The 21,288-nt window shown below is 45.5% G+C and overlaps 2 protein-coding genes across 9 annotated transcripts in view; one reads left to right on the top strand and one right to left on the bottom strand.

Annotated features, from left to right (window-relative positions):
- The window catches only part of LOC111152570 (FANCD2 and FANCI associated nuclease 1), a 35,548-nt gene extending 20,929 nt beyond the window's left edge, over positions 1-14,619 (top strand). For 2 of the 6 annotated variants that reach the window (XM_022511054.1, XM_022511053.1), the window contains exons 6-14: positions 248-379; positions 2,144-2,252; positions 3,436-3,555; positions 6,168-6,332; positions 6,830-6,980; positions 9,765-9,868; positions 10,439-10,633; positions 11,238-11,366; positions 14,356-14,617. In XM_022511054.1, the coding sequence (XP_022366762.1) occupies positions 248-379; positions 2,144-2,252; positions 3,436-3,555; positions 6,168-6,332; positions 6,830-6,980; positions 9,765-9,868; positions 10,439-10,633; positions 11,238-11,366; positions 14,356-14,493 (1,243 nt within the window). In that variant the 3' untranslated portion in view covers positions 14,494-14,617. Of the gene's footprint in view, positions 1-247; positions 380-2,143; positions 2,253-3,435; positions 3,556-6,167; positions 6,333-6,829; positions 6,981-9,764; positions 9,869-10,438; positions 10,634-11,237; positions 11,367-11,706; positions 12,541-14,355 lie in introns of those variants that run through there. The other 4 variants (XR_002640931.1, XM_022511057.1, XM_022511055.1 and 1 more) reach the window with 4 other exon arrangements.
- Positions 14,620-15,490: 871 nt separating this feature from the next.
- LOC111152689 (myotubularin related protein 10) overlaps positions 15,491-21,288 on the bottom strand; it is a 52,313-nt gene continuing 46,515 nt past the window's right edge. For all 3 annotated transcript variants that reach the window (XM_022511258.1, XM_022511259.1, XM_022511260.1), the window contains 2 exons: positions 19,208-19,390; positions 15,491-18,661 (listed from right to left, as the gene is read on the bottom strand). In XM_022511258.1, coding sequence (XP_022366966.1) covers positions 18,065-18,661; positions 19,208-19,390 — 780 coding nt within the window. In that variant the 3' untranslated portion in view covers positions 15,491-18,064. The remainder of the gene's footprint in view (positions 18,662-19,207; positions 19,391-21,288) is intronic.

The following is a 21,288-nucleotide window of genomic DNA, read 5'->3' as shown; positions in this document are numbered from 1 at the left end:
ACGGAACGTGCTATGTAACAATATGTGAATGTTTTTATCTTTCCAGCTGGCTAGCCTGTGTTCATTGTTTCAGGCTACTTCAGGGCAGTCGTACCGTGTTTTTACTAGAATCAGATTTAAATACCCTTCGTATTTTCAAAAAACAGACTTTTGCCCTTCAGGGTTAGATCTCGGGGATAGGATGTGGTGTGTGTTATGTAAATGTTCATTCACATTTGAACTTGGATGCTGTGGGGTTTTTCCCCAGATATGCAGCCGCTGCGCACATGCTGAATGACATTTCTACCGCGATGGCCAACGGGAACTGGAAGGAAGCTCACGAGCTCTCTCAATGCGCAAAACGTGATTGGAACAAACTGAAAAGCCACCCTTCTTTGAGGTGAGATCTTTTCCAGGTACCTGTCAAAATTTACTTCTCTGACCAAGTTGTTCTGACCACTTGAGATAATTCTCTTCATGAAGCCCTTTGTCCTTTTGTTCTGGGATCACATCAGCTGCACAGTTGAATTCCCCACTTGATTTGCATAGTCAGTGTTGTGTGACAAAGGAGGAAATGTCTATAGGTCTGAAGTGAATTTTCTATAACTCGGATCGCTATACAACAGGCATGGGAGTAAACAAATGGCTTTCCACTTGCCTTCTTTTTTTCTTTTTTTAATTGAGATGTAATTGACATAACATTGTATCAGTTTCAGGTATACAGCACGATGATTTGATATTTCTGTCTTGCAGAATGATCATCACAGTCTAGTTAACATCCATCACCATATTTAGAAAATTTTTTTCTACTCTCAGTAAATTTCAGTTATGCAATACAGTATTATTAACTGTAGCCCTCATGCTGTACATTATATCCCCATGGCTTACGTATTTTGTAACTGAAAGTCTGTACTTTTTAATTCCTTTCACCCTTTTTATGCATCTCCTATTCCCTTAACTCACCATCTTTTGGTATGTTCGCTTCTCTGAGCATTGGTCAGCTGAATTTAAATGTTCGGGAAAGCCAGAAGCAGGACAGAGGTGGTAAGAGCCATGGTAGATGTGTTCTTCCAATGGAAATTCAAGTAGGTGTTAATCTGAAAAAGAAAACTAAATTAACATTTTCTTTAAAAGTTCAAGTACATAACACATGATTTTTTTTTCTTAATCAATGTTAAACATACTCTGTATTTGTTAAGAGATTTTGTTCCTTTATTTTTACATAGGGGTGAGAAAAATTTGTGTTATTCAATAGCTCTTTTAAAAAAAAACTTTAGGATATAAAGTTCATACAGAAATGATAATGACTTAAAAATCATCGCCAAGAAAGTAGCCTTTAAAGTTAGGAAAAAAAAACAAACTGCATTTGACTATATTTCCTATAGAAGTATTCTATAATTCAGACTGAAAATTAAGCCATTCCCTTAAAGGCCTTTCTAGAAATGAGATAACCAATGTAGAGTCGCTACTCCTGTGATACCCGTGGACACTGGAAGATCTTCTTATGACAAGTTAGGTAATTTATTAACCTTTCTCACACCAAGCAGCAAGACAAATGGTCAAAACAAGTTAGTAGGTGATTTTCTTCATAAAAAAAAAAAAAAAAAAAAAAGAAAATCATAGCCAGGAAGTTAGATGACTGTAGACCAGAGGTTGGTAGACGACTTTCGTAAAAGGCTGGCTGGCTTCTGTGGCAGCTGCTGACCTCTGCTGCCCCCAGCAGAAGCAGCCCCAGGAGGAATGTGACCGAACAGGCGGTACAAGATGCCAGCACTATTTATGGACTGAAATGTGAGTTGTGCATAATTTTCACATGCCACAGACTATTCTCCTTTTCATTTATTTTAACCATTGCCAAATGGGAAAACCATGCTTAGTCTGCAGGACATAGAAAATCAGCTGGCGGGCCCAGGATTTGGCCTGGGTTTGCTGACCCTTGGCTTGGAAATTTCAGTGGTTCTTATTTCATCCCAAGGAGTGTCCTAGGAAATGGTGGCTGGCTAGAAGAATGCAGGTTTGTGGTGCAGAAAATTGTGTACAACTGACAGTATTTGGAATGTATCTTTTTAAAAGCTAAGAATTCGGTCTGCTTTGTTGCTTTTTATAATTGTTTTGTCACAAATAAATCAGATTGCTAAACTGCTGGTGTCCGTCTCCATTTTAGATACCACGAGAACTTACCAGTGTTTCTGCGCTGTTTTACCGTTGGGTGGATTTATACAAGGATTTTGTCTCGGACTGTTGAAATATTGCAGCGACTTCACATGTATGAGGTTAGAGCACAAGCCCCGACCCCTGGCTTGCTGGTAGGTCAGTGGTAAGCTATCCAGGAGAGCCCGCCTGACAGCATTTTCCACTTGCTCAGCATACAGGAATGTCACAAAATGTCACGAAAGCATGCTTGATGTGGGCATCCTGCTGTCTCCAGGGTTAGTGGGGAGATGGCCAAAGAGAACCAGCCATCTCTTCTGCATGTGAGTGGCTGTGCATGCACCAGAAGGGCCTGGCGGTCCTGGACGGAGCCGTGTGGGGAGCCCCAGCCTGAGTGAGTCTCTGTCAGGACTCCACGTGTGACTTGGGAGGGCTCCCAAAATCTCCGAGGTGGAAACCTCACCTCTGCTCATGTTTCCCTGACAGCTGGCAGGGTCTTTATTTAAATTTATTTAAATAAAATTTAAAATCACAAATCAGAGATTTGGTCCCATCCCTCCCTATACAAAATGTTGTGAGAGTGGTAGAGTTAGCTTTTGTTATGTTAAGGTTTCTATGTGGAAAAATGCTATTTTACAAAGAGGATGCATGGAACTTGGGCTTCTTAACATGGGTCCACGAAACCCAAGAGGGTCCATGGGATTGGCTTTGGAGAGTCTATGAACCCCACAGTTGCGAGTATATGGGCGTTTGTGCTGCACGTTCTGCAAAAAGTCATGAGATGTTGAGAGAGATCGATGAACCATAAAACCGAACAGTTTGTGTATAAATCTAGGCCCAAAAGACTCCCTGCTGAGAGGGGTGTTTAGATGAACACACTGGTCACTGCTTTCTGCCCGCCCCATTCCTCACACCATCGGCCGGCCATGTGACCTGCTGTGTTCCCAGAAGCACATGGGCTCGCAGCCCCGGAGCAGTGCCCGGCTGCCCAGAACTTGATGGTGTGCAGCCCCGCGCCCGTGGACTTGCTGTGCAGAGAATACCAGTCTGCAGTGTTGACAGAGCTCCGTGCACTCACTCACCGGTTGGCGGGCGATCTGGGAGAAAAGTAGGGATGCCTCAGGGGCGCGGGCCTGCTCCAGGGGGAACGTCTCAGTCCTGTTCTCATTCCAGGGTCCTTGGTCTCCTTTTAGGACGGAAGATGGGCTAAGTGTACTTTGCCAACCTTATTGGTTACTAAATGTAGTTCCTTTTTTTGGAGTGTAGGAGTCTAATGGGCTTTCTCTGTTGTTGTTGTTGGAACAGGAAGCAGTCAAGGAGCTTGAAAGCCTCTTGTCCCAGAGAGTGTATTGTCCTGACAGCAGAGGCCGGTGGTGGGATAGACTGGCGCTCAACTTACACCAGCACTTGAAACGCCTTGAACCGGTATTCAGTAACTAGCTTCACCAGAGCCTTCTTTAGCTTCTGCCTAAGTGAAAATGCATAGCCTAATGTTAGTACCTTAGAAACCTAAATGTCATGAGAATACATATTTTTTAACCTTCTTTTGTCTATGTTCTTCCAACCCCCCAAAAGCTAACAGAAGCATTACAATGAGGACAGGACACTTTACACTGATTCGGGAGATGGGTTGGTAGTCGGCTCTGTTGAGGTTTAGGAATTAAGGGAGCAGGAGAATTAGAGGTCCCCATCCTCAGCACGTGCTTTCAAGGAAGTCCTTTTGTTTAGGAAATGGTGATTTTATTCATTTGTTGCATGGGGCTTCCAGGTAGAAAGTCTGATGGAAGATGTTTCCTTCCCCTGGGAAGGGTGTGGTCTGATGAGTGCTGAGCAGGCCTCTTGGGAGTCCAGGGTGCAGCCTGAGCTGAGCAGGGCGGGGGGCCCCCAACGGCAGCTTCTGCTGAGCCCAGAGGCAACAGTGGCTCTTTGTGTGGCTGCCTGGGGTTCCTCTCCACCAGCCTCGTGTTTGCACTGAACGGAGGGGACTGTGGCTCTGGAAGCTTTTGTTTTTTAAAGCGGCAACATGAAGTGAATCAGGGTGAGGTGGAGGTGGAAAAGCTGACCATGGGTGTGGAAATAGGACAGACTATTTTTACTGCCTTAAACTGAGAAAGTGCCTTGTTACCTAAAGCGCTTCAAGCTGGTGAAAGCTGTTTTCTTTCTTGGAGGTGGGTGTGGTGCTTCCTTACCCCTCCGTGTTGACTCAGGCTGAAATAGCAAAAAACGGCGTCTGGTGGCCCCACAGCCAAAGGCAGAGAAACCCTGTATTTATGCTGCTTCCGTCTTCTTTCTTTCTTTTTTTTAAATATTTTATTTATTCATTTGACAGACAGAGATCACAAGTAGGCAGAGAAGCAGGCAGAGAGAAGAGGAAGCAGGTTCCCTGCTGAGCAGAGAGCCTGATGTGAGGCTCAATCCCAGGACCCTGAGATCATGACCTGAGCCGAAGGCAGAGGCTTTTACCCACTGAGCCACCCAGGCGCCCCTACTTTCTTCTTTCATTGAAATAGAGGTTCCAGAGGGTTTGGATTTACCCCTTGTTCACAGTTCTGCTCACAGGAGCACAGAGGTAGAAGAGCCATGGAGATATTTTTGAGATTGACAGAAAATCCTCGTTGCTCTTGGCCTTTTCTCAGAGATCTTCCTGGCCACACTCATAGTCTTCATCATTTCATCACTGTCGCCTTTCTTTCTTTACATCTGTCTCCGGTGGAGGAATCTGTAGGCAGAGCGCTCAGCCAGTGGCCGGCCCCTCCCCGTGGACGTGGTCACAGAGCGCGGGTCTCCTTTGCCCTTCCCGTTCCCTTGACCTTTCCACTCCTGATGGCCTGATCTTTCGTTGATTTTCAGCATTTTTTTTATTTGTTTGTTTTCTACTTTTTATTCTCTTATCGGAAGAACTAATACAGAACATTCTGGTGGCATCGGTTACAATCACGGTGGTTTGTGCCGGCACCACCGCTGTGCGTTCCTGGGCTTCATCATCGCTCCACACAGAAGCTCTGCAGCCAGCTGGTCATGGCTGCTTGTCGCCGCCCCCCCCCGCCCCCCCCCCCGCCAAAAGCCCCTGGTAATGGCTCGTCCACTGCCTGTTTCTAGGACTTTGCCTGTTCTAGGTATTTCCTGTATTTGGTCTTTCTTGTCTCTGGCTTGTTTCACGTGGCAGTTCGTGCTCCACGTTCGGCCCTGCTGTGGGCAGTATCAGAATTTCCTTCCCCTTCAGGGCTGAGTGATATTCCATTGTACAGATCGACCATGTTCTGTCTGCCCCGTCGTCTCCACATTGACACTTGGCTCGCTTCCACCTTTTGGCTGTTAGGAATAACACCGCTTATGAACATGGGTCTACAGATACCTTTCAAAACGCTGCTCTCAGTGCTTTCGGGGATGTCCCCAGATGTGGCATTGCCGGGTCATGCAGTAATCCTGTGTTTAGCTTTTTGAGGAACCACACATTGACTTCCCCAGGGTTGAGTCGTATTTCATTTCTGCCAGCAGTGCACGTGGGCGCCGGTTTCTCCCACATCCTTGTCAGCACTTACTATTTCCCTTGTTTCTGATTCTAGTCGTCCTCTGAGGCCTGAAGTCGTATGTTACGGTATTTTCAGTACTTTTGTTTTTTGGTCCAACTTTGAGTAACCTTAAGAAATGCATTTAACTTCTCCCAACGCAAGATTCTTCTCCCCATAAATGAGGAGGCTGGGCCAGCTCTGTGGTTCCTGAGTGGACCTGAGCATTAAAAGTGGCAGGATGATGGGGCATCTGGCTGGTTCAGTCGGTAGAGCGGGCGACTCTTGATCTCAGGGTTGGGAATTCAAACCCCATGTTGGGCATGGAGATTACTTTAAAAAAAGAAAGAAATGGAACAGAATGAGATCTAAGGAAATACCCTTTATCTCTGGAAGTATTGCTTTATCCATTTAGTAATTAGCAAAATTGAATAATTAATTAACAGTGGGGTTTCCTGTCACATTAAATTAGCGGACGCTGCCATGAGCTCTTTCAGGATCCTGATGTGGGACCATGTTCTTCTCTAGGCTGTTAGGTGCATCACAGAAGGGCTGGCCGATCCGGAAGTCAGGACGGGACATCGTCTTTCACTGTATCAGCGAGCTTTGCGCCTGAGAGAGTCTACGAGCTGTCGGAAGTACAGGCACCTCTTCCATCACCTGCCAGAAATAACTGTGGATGATGTCAAACATGTAAGTAAATATCCTTTGGGCACTTTGGACTTAAGTGGATATGCTGGGTTTTCTCCTGAAAGGAAACAGCCTAAGAACAGTTTTTCGTATGCATTTTCTTTTAGACGTAGAAAACTCCAGTACTCATTTAGGACAGGACTCCGTTTTCACACCAGTGCCTCCTACATCAGAAGCTGAGCTGGCCGGGGTGTGGGTCTGCTTGAGCCCTGGGCTGAGTGACTTTCTGTAAAACTCCTGAGTCAGGAGCTCACAGCCTTCTGCCAGTGTCTCCTGCTTGGTCAGGGCCCCTAGAGAGCAGCTTTGGGGTCCATGTCTCCCCCGTTCTGGGGGCCTGTCCACACCCTCACAGTCGCCAGAGCATGGGTCACACGGTCTCGCACTCTGCTAGAATAGGTGGCTTACGGGGAGCAGAGCAAGGTGCTCTGGACATGAAAGTCAGGTTTGCAGGGACTACAGCTCAAGGGAGACTGATGGATGTTCTCCTTCTGCTGTCTCAGGTGACCATCACGGGTCGGCTGTGCCCGCAGCGCGGGATGGGCAAGTCTGTGTTTGTGATGGAGGCTGGGGAGCCCACCGCCCCTGCCACAGTCCTGTGCTCTGTGGAGGAAGTGGCGCTGGCCTATTACAGATGCAGCGGCTTTGACCAGGGTAAAGCACAACGTTTCTCCCAGGCCACCCGGTCCCTGGTGATGGGTCGTCGGCATGGGGTGGCCGCCATCTCTCCGTCCTGCCCCGGTGGAAGATCTGCTGACCTGGGAGAGCGTGGAAAGGGATTTTACTCACAATATTTGTTAAAGGCCATCTTCTTCCATTAAGCCAGCATCCACCACCCAAGGCCTGTGAGGAACAGTGCTTTCTGGTGGGATGTTAGAAGTGAGCGGGACTGGTTTTTTCTTTCAGAGAGCTTTTGTTGGGCCTGGGAGGAGAAGAAAGAGCAGAGTATTCCAGAGGTGCTGCCTGGTAGCAGAGCCCATTAGAGGAGGTAGGAGCTGTGGAGCTGGGCCAGGCTGTTCTGGAAAGAGTGAGCAGGCCTCATAGTCAGCCAACAACTCTCAGGGTATTGAAGGACCAAGTGCTGGGATGGGATAACACCAGAGGAACCAGAGAAATTGCTAGAAAGAGCAGTGCTTTTTGTTTCAGTTTTCTTTTTTGTACATTTTTTACTAAAATTCTGCTTCTTTAACATACAGGTTATATTAACACAGGAACAGCAAAGTGTTTTGTTTCTAAATAATTATCTCTTCTGGAATTGCTGGTGTTTGTTTATCCGCATCAGCCCCTCTTTCTTCTTACTCTTGTTTTGATTTTGCTCTCAGACAATCAATGCTTTATCTGAGGCCCAGGCAAAGAGGAGACGTTGGGAATTTGCCTTCTGATGAACTTGTCACTCTGTCCTTAGCAAAGTGTAGTACTGACTAGAAAAAGTAAAATCAAATGCTGTGAAAGAGGAGTTGCAAAGGAAGCACCCATCGGCCACCCCCAGAGACAAGGGGGAGGGCAGGGCAGCTCTGCTGGAGAGGCCACTCCAGTCATTCTTTATTTTTTAAAACTGTTTGTCATGGAAGCTATTGAACGTGCCCTTGTACTGAAGCGGAGCAGTGCCGTCAGCCCTGTGTACTCTGGTCGTGGTGTTCCTTCCAGCCTCCCTACCCTCAGGCCTTGGAAACCAACCCCGCACACTGGCCCACATGCCCGCTCCTCGGGCTGCACACCAAGCCCATCCTTCTGCCAGGCAGGACTCCCCTTGCCCATTCCAAGGGGTCACGAGGATTAAAAACACCCCAATACCTTCAAATTGGTGAAAATAAGGACATTATTCCATTGAGTGTTCGTCAGCTTTCAGAAGATTAATGAGGACCATGAAATGACGACGAGTGTTAGAACGGTTAAGATTAATCTGTGTGGTATCTTTATTGCTCACAGGGAAGGGAGATGCTATAAGGGAACCAGTACAAACCCCAGTGAAGACAGAGATACCACAGACTTAAAGTTTAGAAATAAAAGAACAGAATGAAGAGCTGTCCTCAGAGAAGCCACAGGAGACACGTAAACTGGGCAGTTGAGGGCAGAGGGCATGGGTATTAGGGCGTGTGGTGGGCAGGCTGTGAGGCGAGCAGAGTGAAATGCTTTCAGTCTAGCCATGAGCTTGAAAAATGTACAGGCGATTCCATTTCCAGAGTATAAAATATTTCCTTCATTTTTTAAAAATGATGCAGTGAAAATGAGTGGAACCCTTGCTGTCAGTCTGTTTGAGAGTCTGTTTGGAAGTAAGGCCCATCTCAGGCCCCCTTCAGGGAAGTTTATTTCGGAGGGACTCAGAAGGAGCTCATCAAAAGTGACTTCACTTCCAATACAAATGCATGGTGTAGACCACTTAGGAGTGCAGGAATTCTGACCGCCAATGTTCCTGCCTGGAGGGTGGACGGTGTGCACTCCTGGGCAGAGAGCATACTGGAAATGGAGACCCAGCATTACCCCTGGCTGGGTAGGAGCCCGGGATCCTGGTGTAAAGCTTGTTGGTGGAAACGGCTTGGCTCCAGCCCAGAGGCCTGAGTGAGAGCCCTTCTGCCTGCCCATCGGGACAGGGTCATAGGGGTCAGCACCTCATTTCACCAAGGCCGAGAGGCACCCATGTGGGCACCATCCCCTGTCAGGTGTGTTGAAGTGCAGAGCATTTGTCTGGGAGATAGGTCTGCGTGCTGTGCTAAGACTGAGCCTCTGGTCTCCTCAACTCTGCTGTGAACACCTATGTGGCCAGGACACATGGTCAGTTGAGCTCGTGGTTCAGTCAGTACAGTTTGTGTGGGGTGTGAGGCAGGGATCTGAACTCGGTGGTCTCTAGGGTGGAAAGTTTCTAGGAGAGCCCTGGTGCTCTGGGATGGAAGGTTTCTAGGAGAGCCCTGGATCTCAGAAACACTGGGCACACTTGTCCAGGACAAAGCAGTGGAACACTAGGTCCAGTGAGGTGGATGGAGACAGCACCTGCCAGGTCAGAGGGCTCGGGCTCCTGGGTGCTGGTCTTTCTCCGATAAATCTGTTCTGGGAAGCCGTTCTGCAGGTTTGGCTGCAGGACCCTGCACAGAGCCCCACACGCCCACCCACACCTGCCAAATCGAACCCCAGGAACCTGAGGAGGGAATCTGCTTTCATTTATTTATCTTTAAACATGTTCCTTACATTTCTCACTAAAGTTGGAGAACTGTTACTTTATGGGTCTGAGTTTCCCCATAATTACTAAGATTTTTGCTTTTAAATGAGCATTCTGTACATAAGCAAAGTGATGTAAACAGATGAGTTAGGAATGGCAAGAAAACAGCTTTTGCATTTGAAACTAAAATCTATCATTTCCTTCAAATTGAGTAACAATAGGTTATGGTGGGTTTTTAAAAAACAGAAAAACCTGACTTTGCTGTGTGTGTTGCTTTGTCTTAGGGATTCATGGGGAAGGGTCCACCTTCAGCACGCTGTTCGGCCTCCTCCTGTGGGATATAGTCTTCATGGACGGGATACCAGACGTCTTCAGAAACGCCTACCAGGTGCGCAGGTCACGCCGGACCCTGGGTGTGCTTTTTAGGCGAGCAGCGGCTCCTGCACTCTGTGCCTCCTGCCTGCCTGCGGGCCGTGTCTGCAGGCTTCAGAAGCCTGCCAGTGACGGGCTCTGGGATGGTGCTGATTCTCTGTAAGAATAGTCTTTAGTTTTACATTCGGATTCATAGATCTTAAAATGTAAGTCTGTTAAGTTTTCACCTTGAACCTACTTTACCTTCATTCCACTTGAACTTGTAGTGTGGGTTTCCTCAGCTTCGACCTTAACCAGTCATTCTCCTGTCAGGGCCAGGCCTCCCCGCGTGTGCTGTGGCGCGCGCCTGCTGAGAGCACCGCCGATGTAAACCGAAGGCTCTTTTTACCGATTACGACTCTGACAAGCCAGTGCAATAAGTTGCTTTATGTGCGATTACTTAATTTTTTACTTCTCTTTTGAGAAGAAGAATGTGTCAGTTTAATACGATTGGCCGGTTTCCCAGATTTTATGGTATCAAGTGTTCTTCTGATGACCCCGGCTCTGTCCGGGCACCGAACGAGGGCTTGTTTTCCCCACGATGCAGGCCTTCCCGCTGGACTTGTGCACGGACAGCTTCTGCGCCAGCCGGCAGCCGGCCATCGAGGCCAGGCTGCAGCAGATTCACAGTGCGCCCGTGGAGAGCCTGCGCGCCTGGGTGGCAGCTGTGTGGCAGGCACAGGAGGGCAGAGTGGCTTCCCTTGTCAGCTGGGATCGCTTTGCTTCTCTTCAGCAAGCTCAGGTGAAAATCTGCAGGAAGAGTTGGCCAGAAAGTGCCACCCCCCAGTGCTGGGTGTGCTTCTGGCAAGATCTGTACACGTGTGTGCATGTGTATGTGCACGCATATTTCTCTATGTGATGGTCCTGCATATACATTCGTGGAGATGCTAGTCCCCTAGTCCAGATGTCCCTGTTATCAGTGGGACCGTATCAGGACACAGAGTAAGCCCAGTGTTGCTTTCTTCCCCTTAGCTGACAGCTTCCCTTTGCCTGACCTATGACCCTCAGTAGGGAGGTGCTCTTCCTGTCCCTGCAACTACTGGCCTTCATCCTTGTCCTGTTTCTGAGGATTTACACCAAATTCCCTCTTTCCTCAGCTGTTCCCCAGGGTTTTCCCGACTAGATAGAAGTCTGACTGGGCAAAGGAAACCTAATTTCCCAGAGTTTGTGGTGGGCATTTTGGCCAGTGGCCCTGTGGCCGTGGCCCTGGCCCAAGCAGCAGAACGACCCTTGTTGTCCTTGGAATCCTCTGTGGAATTACAGTTTTCTCTGTTTTGTGATCAGTGAAAGTATTCTAGGATTTCTGTTGTAAGGCATGGCTAACCAGCCCTGTGTTTTGTGCTCAGGACCTCGTTTCCTGCTTGGGCGGCCCCATCCTCAGTGGTGTGTGCCGGCGCCTGGCCACAGACTTCCGACACTGCCGAGGGGGCCTCCCCGACCTGGTGGTGTGGGACTCCCAGAGCCGTCGCTGTAAGGTCAGTTGCATCAGAATGGAAAGTCCTATTTCCATGATAATTTCATTAGCAACTTAAGCAAAGGCTCCAGTCTAGGCATTTCTTGGATGATTGTTGGCAAGATCGAATCCCTTGAAAGCTGTTGGACTGAGGGCCCTGGTTCTTCAGTGGCTGTTGGCGGGACCTCCACACCAGGGGCTGTGGAGGCCTCTCCTCTCCGCCGCACAACACTCCACCTAGCAGCTCGTTCATCAGAGCATGCAGGCGAGAAGAGCCAGAGTGTGAGCAAGATGGGAGTCAGTCTCTTATAACCGGATCCTGGAAGGGATCTTCCATCACTTTTGCTGTATTCTTATGTTAGAAGCAAGTCACAGATTCCAGTGCCCCCGTCCAAGGGAAGAAATTCTGCAGGTGTGAACACCGGGAGGCTGAGATGATGGGGTGCTGTTCTCTAAGCTCCCAGGAGTGAATGCCTTGTCACATGTTCAGGGCCGAGGGCCACCTTGCCTCACCTTGGTCTTCCCCTGCTGCATCCCAGGTTGGTTTTTATTACTGAGTTCTGAGATTAAAATAAAATTCTAGATACAAATCCTGTATCAGATATATTTTATCCCAGGCTGTGGCTTATCTTTTCATGCTCATAATAGTATCTTTTAAAGAGCAAAAATCTTAAATTTTGGCCAAGTCCAACTTCTCTGTTCTTTAACGGATCATGCTTTTGGGATCATGGGATATCTCAGACTGGAACTGTGTGGATTTGTGTATTTCTCCTTGCAGTTTAGTTCTCTCCAGTTTGCTTCCTATATTTTGAAGCTCTGTGATTAGATGTATAAATTTGAAGGCCTGTCACATCCACTTGATGAGTTGATCTCTTCATCATCATGAAATGACCCTCTTTTATTCCTGGTAGTGTTCTCCACTCAGAAACCAACCGATACTAGTAAATGGCCACTCCAGCTTTCTTTTGATTAGTGCTAACAGGACGTATCTTTTTCTGTTCTTACTTTAACTTGTTTCATCTTTAACAGGCTTCTTGTAGGCAGCATTATACCTGGGTATGACTTTTTAATTCACTTTGACAACCTCTTGCCTTTTAATTGGGTATTTGGACCATTTACATTTGATGTGATTATTGATAATTGGCTTTAAAGCTACCATCTTGAGGGGCGCCTGGGTGGCTCAGTGGGTTAAAGCCTCTGCCTTCGGCTCAGGTCATGATCTCAGGGTCCTGGGATCAAGCCCCGCATTGGGCTCTCTGCTCAGCAGGGAGCCTGCTTCCTCCTCCCTCTCTCTGCCTGCCTCGCTGCCTACTTGTGATCTCTGTCTGTCAAATAAATAAATAAAATCTTTAAAAAAAAAAGCTACCATCTTGATACTTGTTTTCTGTTTGAGCTTTCTTGTTCTCCTTTTCTCACATTTTTCTTCTTCTTTTTTTTTTAAAGATTGTGTTCTAATTCTTTGTTAGCTTGCTAGTTATAATTCTTTAAGTGTCAACACTCCAATGTTGACTGTGTAGATCTTAAACTTCCCATCTTTCAGGTGATGTTTTATGCCATCCCTTGTATAGTATAAAGAACAAGAGTATGTTTTTGTATCTCCTCTCCTGGTCTTTTTGTACTGTTCATACATTGTATTTCTACATGTTACAAACTCTACATTTTTTTTTGTTTTCTACAGTTGATTTAAGAATCTTTGTAATTACTCACATAGATACAAATTATTTTTCCTCCCCTAGATACAATTTGTTTTCAAAGATTGATTTAATTATTTGAGAGAGAGAGAACATGAGCAGGGGGAGGGGTTGATGAAGAGGGAGAGGGAGGGAATCCTCAAGCCTCTGGTGAGCATGGAGCCCAATACAGGGCTTGATCCCAGGACCCTGAGATCGTGACCTGAGCTGAAATCAGGAGTTGGATGCTTAACTGACTGAGCCATCCAGGCACCCCCTCCACCAGATAAAAATTCTGCTTATTATTCCTATGTAAAGATCCACATTTCCATGCGATGTCGTCCTCCTTCTGCTTGAAGAACTTTAACAGTTCTTGAAATGGAGGCCTTCTAGTGATGAATTATTTAGGTTTTCTATGTCTAAGTCTTTATTTCATCTTTGCTTTTGAAGGGTATTTTCTCTGAAGAAAAAAATTCTATGTTGATAGCTTTTTTCTTTCAGTATTTTGAAATAATGGTCCATTGTCCTCTAGCTTGCATTGTTTTTTAAAGCCCTTTAGGTTTTAAAAAATTCTAGCTGCTTTTAGAATATTCCTTTTATCACCAATTATGCGACTTAATTGTTTCTTTGTGTAGTGTTATGTTTCTTTTCTTGGGGTTCATTGATCCTTGGGTTTATAGTTTCCATCAAATTTGGAAAATCTGGATAGTTTTTATTGCTGTTTTGAAGTTCATTAATCTGCAATGAATAAAACTGACAGTGTTCCTGCCTTCATGAAGCTGGTATGTAATGCACAGTTTTGTCTTCGGGTAAATGCCGTGGAGGAAGTACATAGGAAGGATCCTGCTTAGAGATGTGCTGGACCTCTCTTGAGATGAATTTAAGCTAAGCATTGAAGGGTAAGAAGTCAGACTTGTGAAGAACAGGAAGAAATGTCCCGGGCAGAGGGAACAGCAAGCATATGGAAGGGCCCTTCAGTTGGGAAGAGGTTGGTCTTTCTCAGGAACTTTGGAGTGGTTGGCACGGTCCAGATCATAGTTTTAGAGGTCCTGGCAAAAGTTTGGATTTAACTGCAAATATACAGAAAGTAATCAAAGGGTTTTAAGCACAGGAGCAACAATCTAGTGCATGCTTTAAAACTGCTTTTCACCTGTATAATCAGAATCAAATTACTAGTTCTTTGTGAAGAACTGTCTACTTTCTACAGAATAATTCTGAGTTCCATACATGTATCTTTATTTTATATATGTAAGTAGAGCAGTATAGGTGAAACTACTATAGCATACGTGGCTATTGTTTCAGTAAAATACTAATAACTTTTTTTTAAAACTTACATTCCAGCTGGTGGAAGTTAAAGGCCCCAACGATCGTCTTTCACATAAGCAAATGCTCTGGTTGGATGAACTGCAGAAGCTGGGGGCAGAGGTAGAAGTCTGCCACGTGGTTGCCATTGGAGCTAAGAGCAAAAGCCTCACTTAACTAAGCTGTGGAGTTGGGGGGTGTCTGGTGACAAATGGATTGATTTTCAAAAGTATAAAGCATCGTTACATTTTATTTAACTTTGATTTTGTTATGTCAGTAATAAACCTGAGAGTTTAAGACCCATCATTGTACAGTGTCTGTGTGTCATAAAACTTGGTCTTGGCTCAAATGTACTCATTGATCACACAGAGCAGGTAATGAATTTTCTAGGTCAGTACCTTGGTGGCCATTTTAGGAAATGGATGCATCTACGTTATTAAACTAGACTTGCAAAACAGCTGGGAAAAAAACCAAACAAGTGGAATGTTTCACAGCTTTTGGTCTTTCATAAAAATAACATTCTTGATGTTTCTAGTAAGTACATTGGAGAGACCTGAATTTAAGGTTTTCTCTACTGCCCTGATACACTCAGCTGTTGAACATTCTTGCTTTAGGATTATCTAAAGAAGGGCACAAATTCTTTCTCTGGGAATTAAAAATAAATTCTCATTAAGTTCTGTAACTTTTAACTTGCTCTTACTAATTGGGCCTAGATTATCAAAGGAATGAACAGTCTTTATCAAAGGCAACTGTCCCTTTTCATCCCTAACCTAATGACTAGAGGGGCAATTTTCTATATAGACGGTGTAATTGCAATAGGGCTCTTCCCAAGAGCTCTAAGCCAAGGAAGATCTATGGTAGGAAGGCAACTAACCAGGATGATAGGACCAGGAGTCCGGGATGGGGGCCCCAGTTTCCCCCCAGACTAGTTCGGAGACATTTTTAGGGAAATGTTACTCCCCAGCTTGGTAATTTAGTGAATGGAAGGACAGGTTAGGGCATTGTCCATTAATACCCACATGGTCTTAACTATAGCCAGTTCTGATTAGAGCAGGCAAAAAAATGGAGTGTATGAGACCCACACAAGTATTGTTGTAAGAAAATGCCTTTGCTTCTTGAATCACTGCATTCTTGTAGATGATTTTGTATTGATAACTACAGCAACCAATTTCTGTGGAAATTTTATTTAGCAGTCAAAATTTCCTTCACATTCATCACTGCTGAACAAGATCTCTCACTTCCTGCTCATCCTACTTTAACTCAAGTCAGAATTTTAGGCACAAAGGTTTTAGTTTTCTCTCAAAATCAAGTTCTAACTACTTGAGGTTACTGCTACGGCAGGCAGGTTTTCTTGAAGGTACGCAGACGAATTTTAACCCTCTGTTAGCACAAATTAATATACTTTTCTTAAATAAAGTTAAGACATTTTTGGTTTTAAAACTGGTTTCCATCATAAAATAACAGTAAGACATTGTACACCTTTCAGTTCAGTACTACAAAGTCCCAAGCTGTGAGGGCCGCGTGGCATCCGGTCGGCACACACTTGGCTCGCAGGGCAGAGGGGCCGGAGCGTGAGGCGCTCTTCAGCGCGGCGTCCATAACCACACCAAGACTTCGGTCACCACCACTGCCTTTCTGCCAGCACAGGTGCCGGGCAGCTCTACAACAGCCAGGACTTAAAGCCGGTATAGTTGTTCTTCATATTATGCACGGTAAATTGTGGCACAATAATCATGATATAACAACTGTCCAGCAAAAATAAAATGAAAAACCATTTTTAGTACATTTGATTATCATACAAAAATATGCACATTTTCTATTTTAAAACAGTATTAATAGTACCTAATTTTTTTAAGCTTGTAAATTAACAACAAAAAAATTGCTAAAGGGATTGAAATAAATGTGTGAGGAAAGAGAAGTATAAAGAAATAAATGTTCAACAATCCCTCTCCAACATCCCCCAATTTAGGATAATCTGTAATAATAAAAAGGCAGCTTAACCAAAAAGGGAGAATTATTACACTTTCTAAGGCAGGATACGCTGTGAGATTTTAAGGGGACTGGGACTGGTTTCCAATCAAGGACTATAAAATGTTTAATGGCAACAGTGCTATTTTTTTATATAAACTGAAAAAAAGCCCTTATCTTCTAGGCAACAAGCTGGCAAAAACATTGGGTTTAGCCACAAGATGAATTTCTTAAGGCATTTTCTAAAAACTTCTGTCCTTAAAGTCCAGAGATATCATTTGTAAAAAAGGAGAATAATTCAAATAGAAACAGCTACTCATTACACATTAACAGTAAAATACGGCTTCGAAAAAAACTTGTTTTAGAAAAGATTAACCACTTCACTATAAAACTTCTTTAAAGCTTAAGGTGGCAGTTTAAGAAACTCTAAGTAACCGCCCAATTCGAAAACATCCATCCTATAAACAGGGACCGGGGTGTGCTGCTGACCGCCATTGCCATTTCGAGCCTTGCTCGGGGCCCCCACTGTGTGGCCTGGGCTCCTGTCCCACAACCGGACCAACACACACCTTTTTGTGCTTCTCCATCGCGATACTGCTGGCAGAGGCCAGGAGTGGGGGGCTTCTCTCCACATTAAGGTGGCAGTATTTTGAGAGGAGTACCCTTTTATTTGTCCTGTTGTCTATACCTAACCACTAAGAACTTTGTCCGTGGGAGAAGGGCCTTCTGTACAGGTGAGCAGACTCACCACCTCATTAGTGATTTCCAAGGGAAAAGTGTCAGCAACAGTTAACCGCACTGGAAATCCTGATGGGCAATGCCCTAAATGCCTGAGCAAGACCTCTATTTTTGAGGGTGGATTTCCGCATGGACAGCACTCACCCCTCCTGCTGTCACCAACCTGGTCATCCCCACAGGACCGCGGTGTCCTCGCTGACTTTCAGAGGGAAGGAAATGTAGTTCTGGGCACTCCTGGCTATTGGTATGAAGCTCAGTGGTGAGAAACCTGTTTCTAATATGTAGGCTTTTAACACCCTAATTTTAAAAACTGAAATTGTGTTTTACTTTGTGTTAATGCATACCTTAATTAATATTAATGTCAAAGGCACTTCTAAGTTTGTATTATCTACAGCAAATCTTTTAAAGTCAACAGTGCATGTTAGTCCTATGAAGGTAAAAGCAAACTCATGATTTTAAAACACAGTGATCTACGGTACCAAACAAGGTGACCGCCAATAAATTATGGCCCTGGAAATACTGAACCCTCAGGTGAGTTCCATTAGCGAGAACCAAGTGACCAGAAAAATATACAAATACCACCTAACGCCTGTGGGGGGCGCTTACCGGATGCATCTTGAAAATCTACTTAAAATTAATTTCTTAGCTTTCCTGGTGTCTGCTTCTTTGGGGTGCTCACCTGAGGACCAGGTAACCTTTAGAAGGTGGCAGGAGAAAATGGATGCGGACAAAATAAATGTCACAGACAAAACCTGATTCGTTTGCTCACAGTATTAAGAGTGGGGTAATGTCTGCCTACAGATCACCTAAAACTAAGCTAGGCCTGAAATGACAAAAAAGAGGCCATAAGAAAGAAAAGTTCTGCCTATTTTTTAAAAAAAATTATGAAAGACGCACAATTCAACATATTTTTAAATATTAGTGCAAATTTCAACTGTTATTCTGACAGAAAATTCTTGGAGCCTCAAATGCCTAGGTTAGCAATTTTAAGTCAGAGGGCAAGTTTATGGCTGCCCTCAAAATGTTCAGAAAATAGTACATTTCAGTCTTCATTTGCTAGTGTCTCAGTAGATAACCATATTTTGGCCCCACTTAGAAATTTGCTTAATGGTGTTCCTGAAATGCTTCGTCTGCAGAGGTTGCCTACGGGGGAGAAGGGGAAGGAGGAGGAAAGGAAGTCGGGCGTCGCCGAGGCATCGTGCGGGCCGCTGGCCCGGAAGTACATTCTGCTCTTGTCCAGCTCCGAATAGCAGGCTTCCAGAGGCCCAGCCTGCTGCTGCCGGAGCGTCCTGCTGAGCACGTCCACCTCGTCGGCCAGCAGGGAGAGCTTATGAAAGGCAGTGATGAAGCCCCCAAGGTTGATCTGGGCCTCGGGCACCCAGCGGAAGTAGCAGAGTTTCCAGAGCTTCACGTGTGTCCCCGAGAGATGCGGCAGGAGGACGCCGTGCAGGTCGGCTGGTTTGGAAAACCACTCCCTGAAGTACCGCTCCATCCCGCTGCTCTGGCCGTCGGGCTGCTGAGGAGGGTCAGGCTTTGCTTTTAATATTAATGAATTTCTCCTCGGAACTAAGTCTTGGTCACCGATGATCCCGTTCTTTAAGGAAGCTGGCATTCCTCTCAGAGTGGAGCTGTAGCTTTTCTGTGCAGAAGACAGGGTTTCGCATTATTTCTCCTGGGCTCCCCTTTTTGGAAAGAGAGTAAAGAGGCAGTGGCAAACAGAAGCCTAGTACTATGAGAGATGGTGGAACTGCGGCCATAAAGAACATTTTGTTCCTTCCCTGTAATACTCATCCCGATCCTCCTCCACTGGAGTTCCACGTTTTTAGGAACGGACTCTGGCTCTCAGCACTTGCCTGCATGGGGGTGGGGAGGGGATACATCCTGTTCAGTAATTTGCTTAAATGCAAATTTCTAAGACTTCTCAGTTAGGAAAAAGTGCAGACCTGGCTCATTCTAGAAAGAAGAGGCAAGCAGACGGGTTTCAGGAATGGGGCCTCCCAGGCTCAGAGCTCCTATCTGCTAAATCCCAGAGGCTGAGGGAGCTCTGTGGGCTTCGGTCGCCAAGAAGAAAAGTCGGGGCAGGGTTATTTCAGGTACAAAGCAAATGATCCCTCAGAATCTGTTCTGGCACTGTCGTTAAGGGAAGATACCAGGTTTTTATCGTCAGTGCCTTTTTGTAATTTACCTTTGTCCGTTTGAAAGATTTCACAGAACTGTTCTGCACACAAGGCGTGCTCTTTCCGATGTACAAGGGGTTATGGAAAAGGGTGCGATCCTTTGTTGTAAACTGAAGAGACCAGTCCCAAACGGAGGGGAATTTTAAACCCTTTTCGTCACCCAACTGGATATTTCTGCTGATAGCAAATTCCTGCAAAATAAAATATTTGAACATCTGTGAAAAGATGTCAAATGAAAGATTTTCTTAAATACATTCCTTTTTTGTGATGAGCCACTCATCACTATTTAAGCTGAATTTTCTGGACTATAGCAACTCTACTTCCCGAGGGCAGCATGTTTTGCTTTGAGAGAAGAGACATTCTTGGCACCATGCCTCAGAGGGACACCTCACATGCTGTGGTTGCGAGCAGAGGGCCTTTTCTCCTGGAAGACCCCAAGGAAGCGGGGCCTCCGAGATGTGATTAGAAGTGAAATTTCACAGAGATGATACCACAGAGTCTGAAACATGGCGCAGTTACTTCTGCACTAGGAGCATTTTACTTTTTGAGCACACGATGGTACACTTACACATTTACTGGCGAATGGATGTGCAAGACAATCTTCGGATGGAAATCACTGGCGTCTATTTTACCCCATTTTTCTAAGTGGAGAGACACCCTGCACTTACCCAGTGACCTTTGAAATCCAAACCATAGCCCAGGAGCAGCGAGGAAGGAAGCCGCCCCCCCCACACTGTGCACAGTCCTGGTGTCTGGCCAAGACCATGAAGACCATGCACGGAAGCCGGACCACCTGCTCCCCGGGCTCACGCGGCCCGGGGAGCCAGTGGCACTAGGATGCGGGCTGACAACCCACTGCGTCTGCGTAGAGGAGGTGAGGAGCATCTCAAGAGGAGCATGATCCTCATCTCGGCTGAGTGACAAAAGCAGGTTTATGCAGATTATTAGCTCTCTGGAGGAAATATCTCAGGACACCGATTCTCTGGATGGTGGGAGACGATGGATTCTTATTTTCTGTGTACCTTTCAGTATTCTCCAAAAAACCAGTTTCTTTGGAAATTAGGAAAAAAGGCAAAGACTAAGTGTCATCAGAAAAGCAGCGCTGAAGTGAGGAGGCCAGCTCCGTGCCACACGCGTGACCAGGTGTGACCCACGCCATGTCGACTCGGGGCCAGCCAGAAACAGCTAAGCTATCTAACAGCACAGGGCAGTTTACAACACTGTCTATTTCAAATGAGTAAAACTGAACCCATTAAGCACCAAATATATTTAGTTATTTGAGATTTCATCATATATGTGCATATAGAAACAATCAGTTTGTTTAAAAAAAAATACTATTGTTAAGAGTTGAAATCTAATAAAACATAAACCCCAACCTGTTTTAATGGCCTACTTAGGAAAATATATAGAAATCAGTCTTTTTTTTTTTTAATGTGAAACTAAAAACATCTCCAAGGAAGATGAGATTTTCCACAAATAGTACCTGACCATGAGCATCTAAGGTGGCCTCAGAATGGAGAAAGAAGGAAAAGTCTTTGTAGAAGGGACTGAGAACAGCAGTCGTGCTAAAAATCAGGACCTCAAATCAACAGTCAGTTTCCCACCACAGTCAGTTTCCCAGGGAAGGCAGAGGCGGCACTGCTGGCCTGTAGTCTGGCTGTAAGATCAAATCATGAATAATAAAGCACCGAGGGCAGGAGGGATCTGATGTTAGTGCTTGCCAGGAACAGCTTTTGAAAAAAGCCAAGTTAAAAAAATATAGCACTGGAGGACAGACCAGGAAAAACAGATTAAAAAAATATTTAACTTTTATTCCTCCATAGAAATCTGTTTTTTTTTTTTTAAAGATTTATTTTTTATTTATTTGACAGAGAGAGAGAACAGAAGTAGGCAGAGAGGCAGGCAGAGAGAGAGAAAGAGAGGTGGAAGCAGGCTCCCTGCCCAGCAGAAAGCCCGATACGGGGCTCGATCCCAGGACCCTGAGATCATGACCCGAGCCGAAGGCAGAGGCTTAACCTACTGAGCCACTCAGGCGCCCCTAGAAATCTATTTGTAAACCTATGTCGGCACATCCAGAATCCAGCCAAGA

The sequence above is a fragment of the Enhydra lutris genome, unplaced genomic scaffold (genome assembly GCF_002288905.1).
Source record: "Enhydra lutris kenyoni isolate GAN:26980312 unplaced genomic scaffold, ASM228890v2 scaffoldscaffold29, whole genome shotgun sequence".
Lineage (NCBI taxonomy): Eukaryota > Metazoa > Chordata > Mammalia > Carnivora > Mustelidae > Enhydra > Enhydra lutris.
The sequence above is the reverse complement of the archived record's forward strand: the minus strand, read 5'-3'. Positions and strand labels throughout refer to the sequence as shown.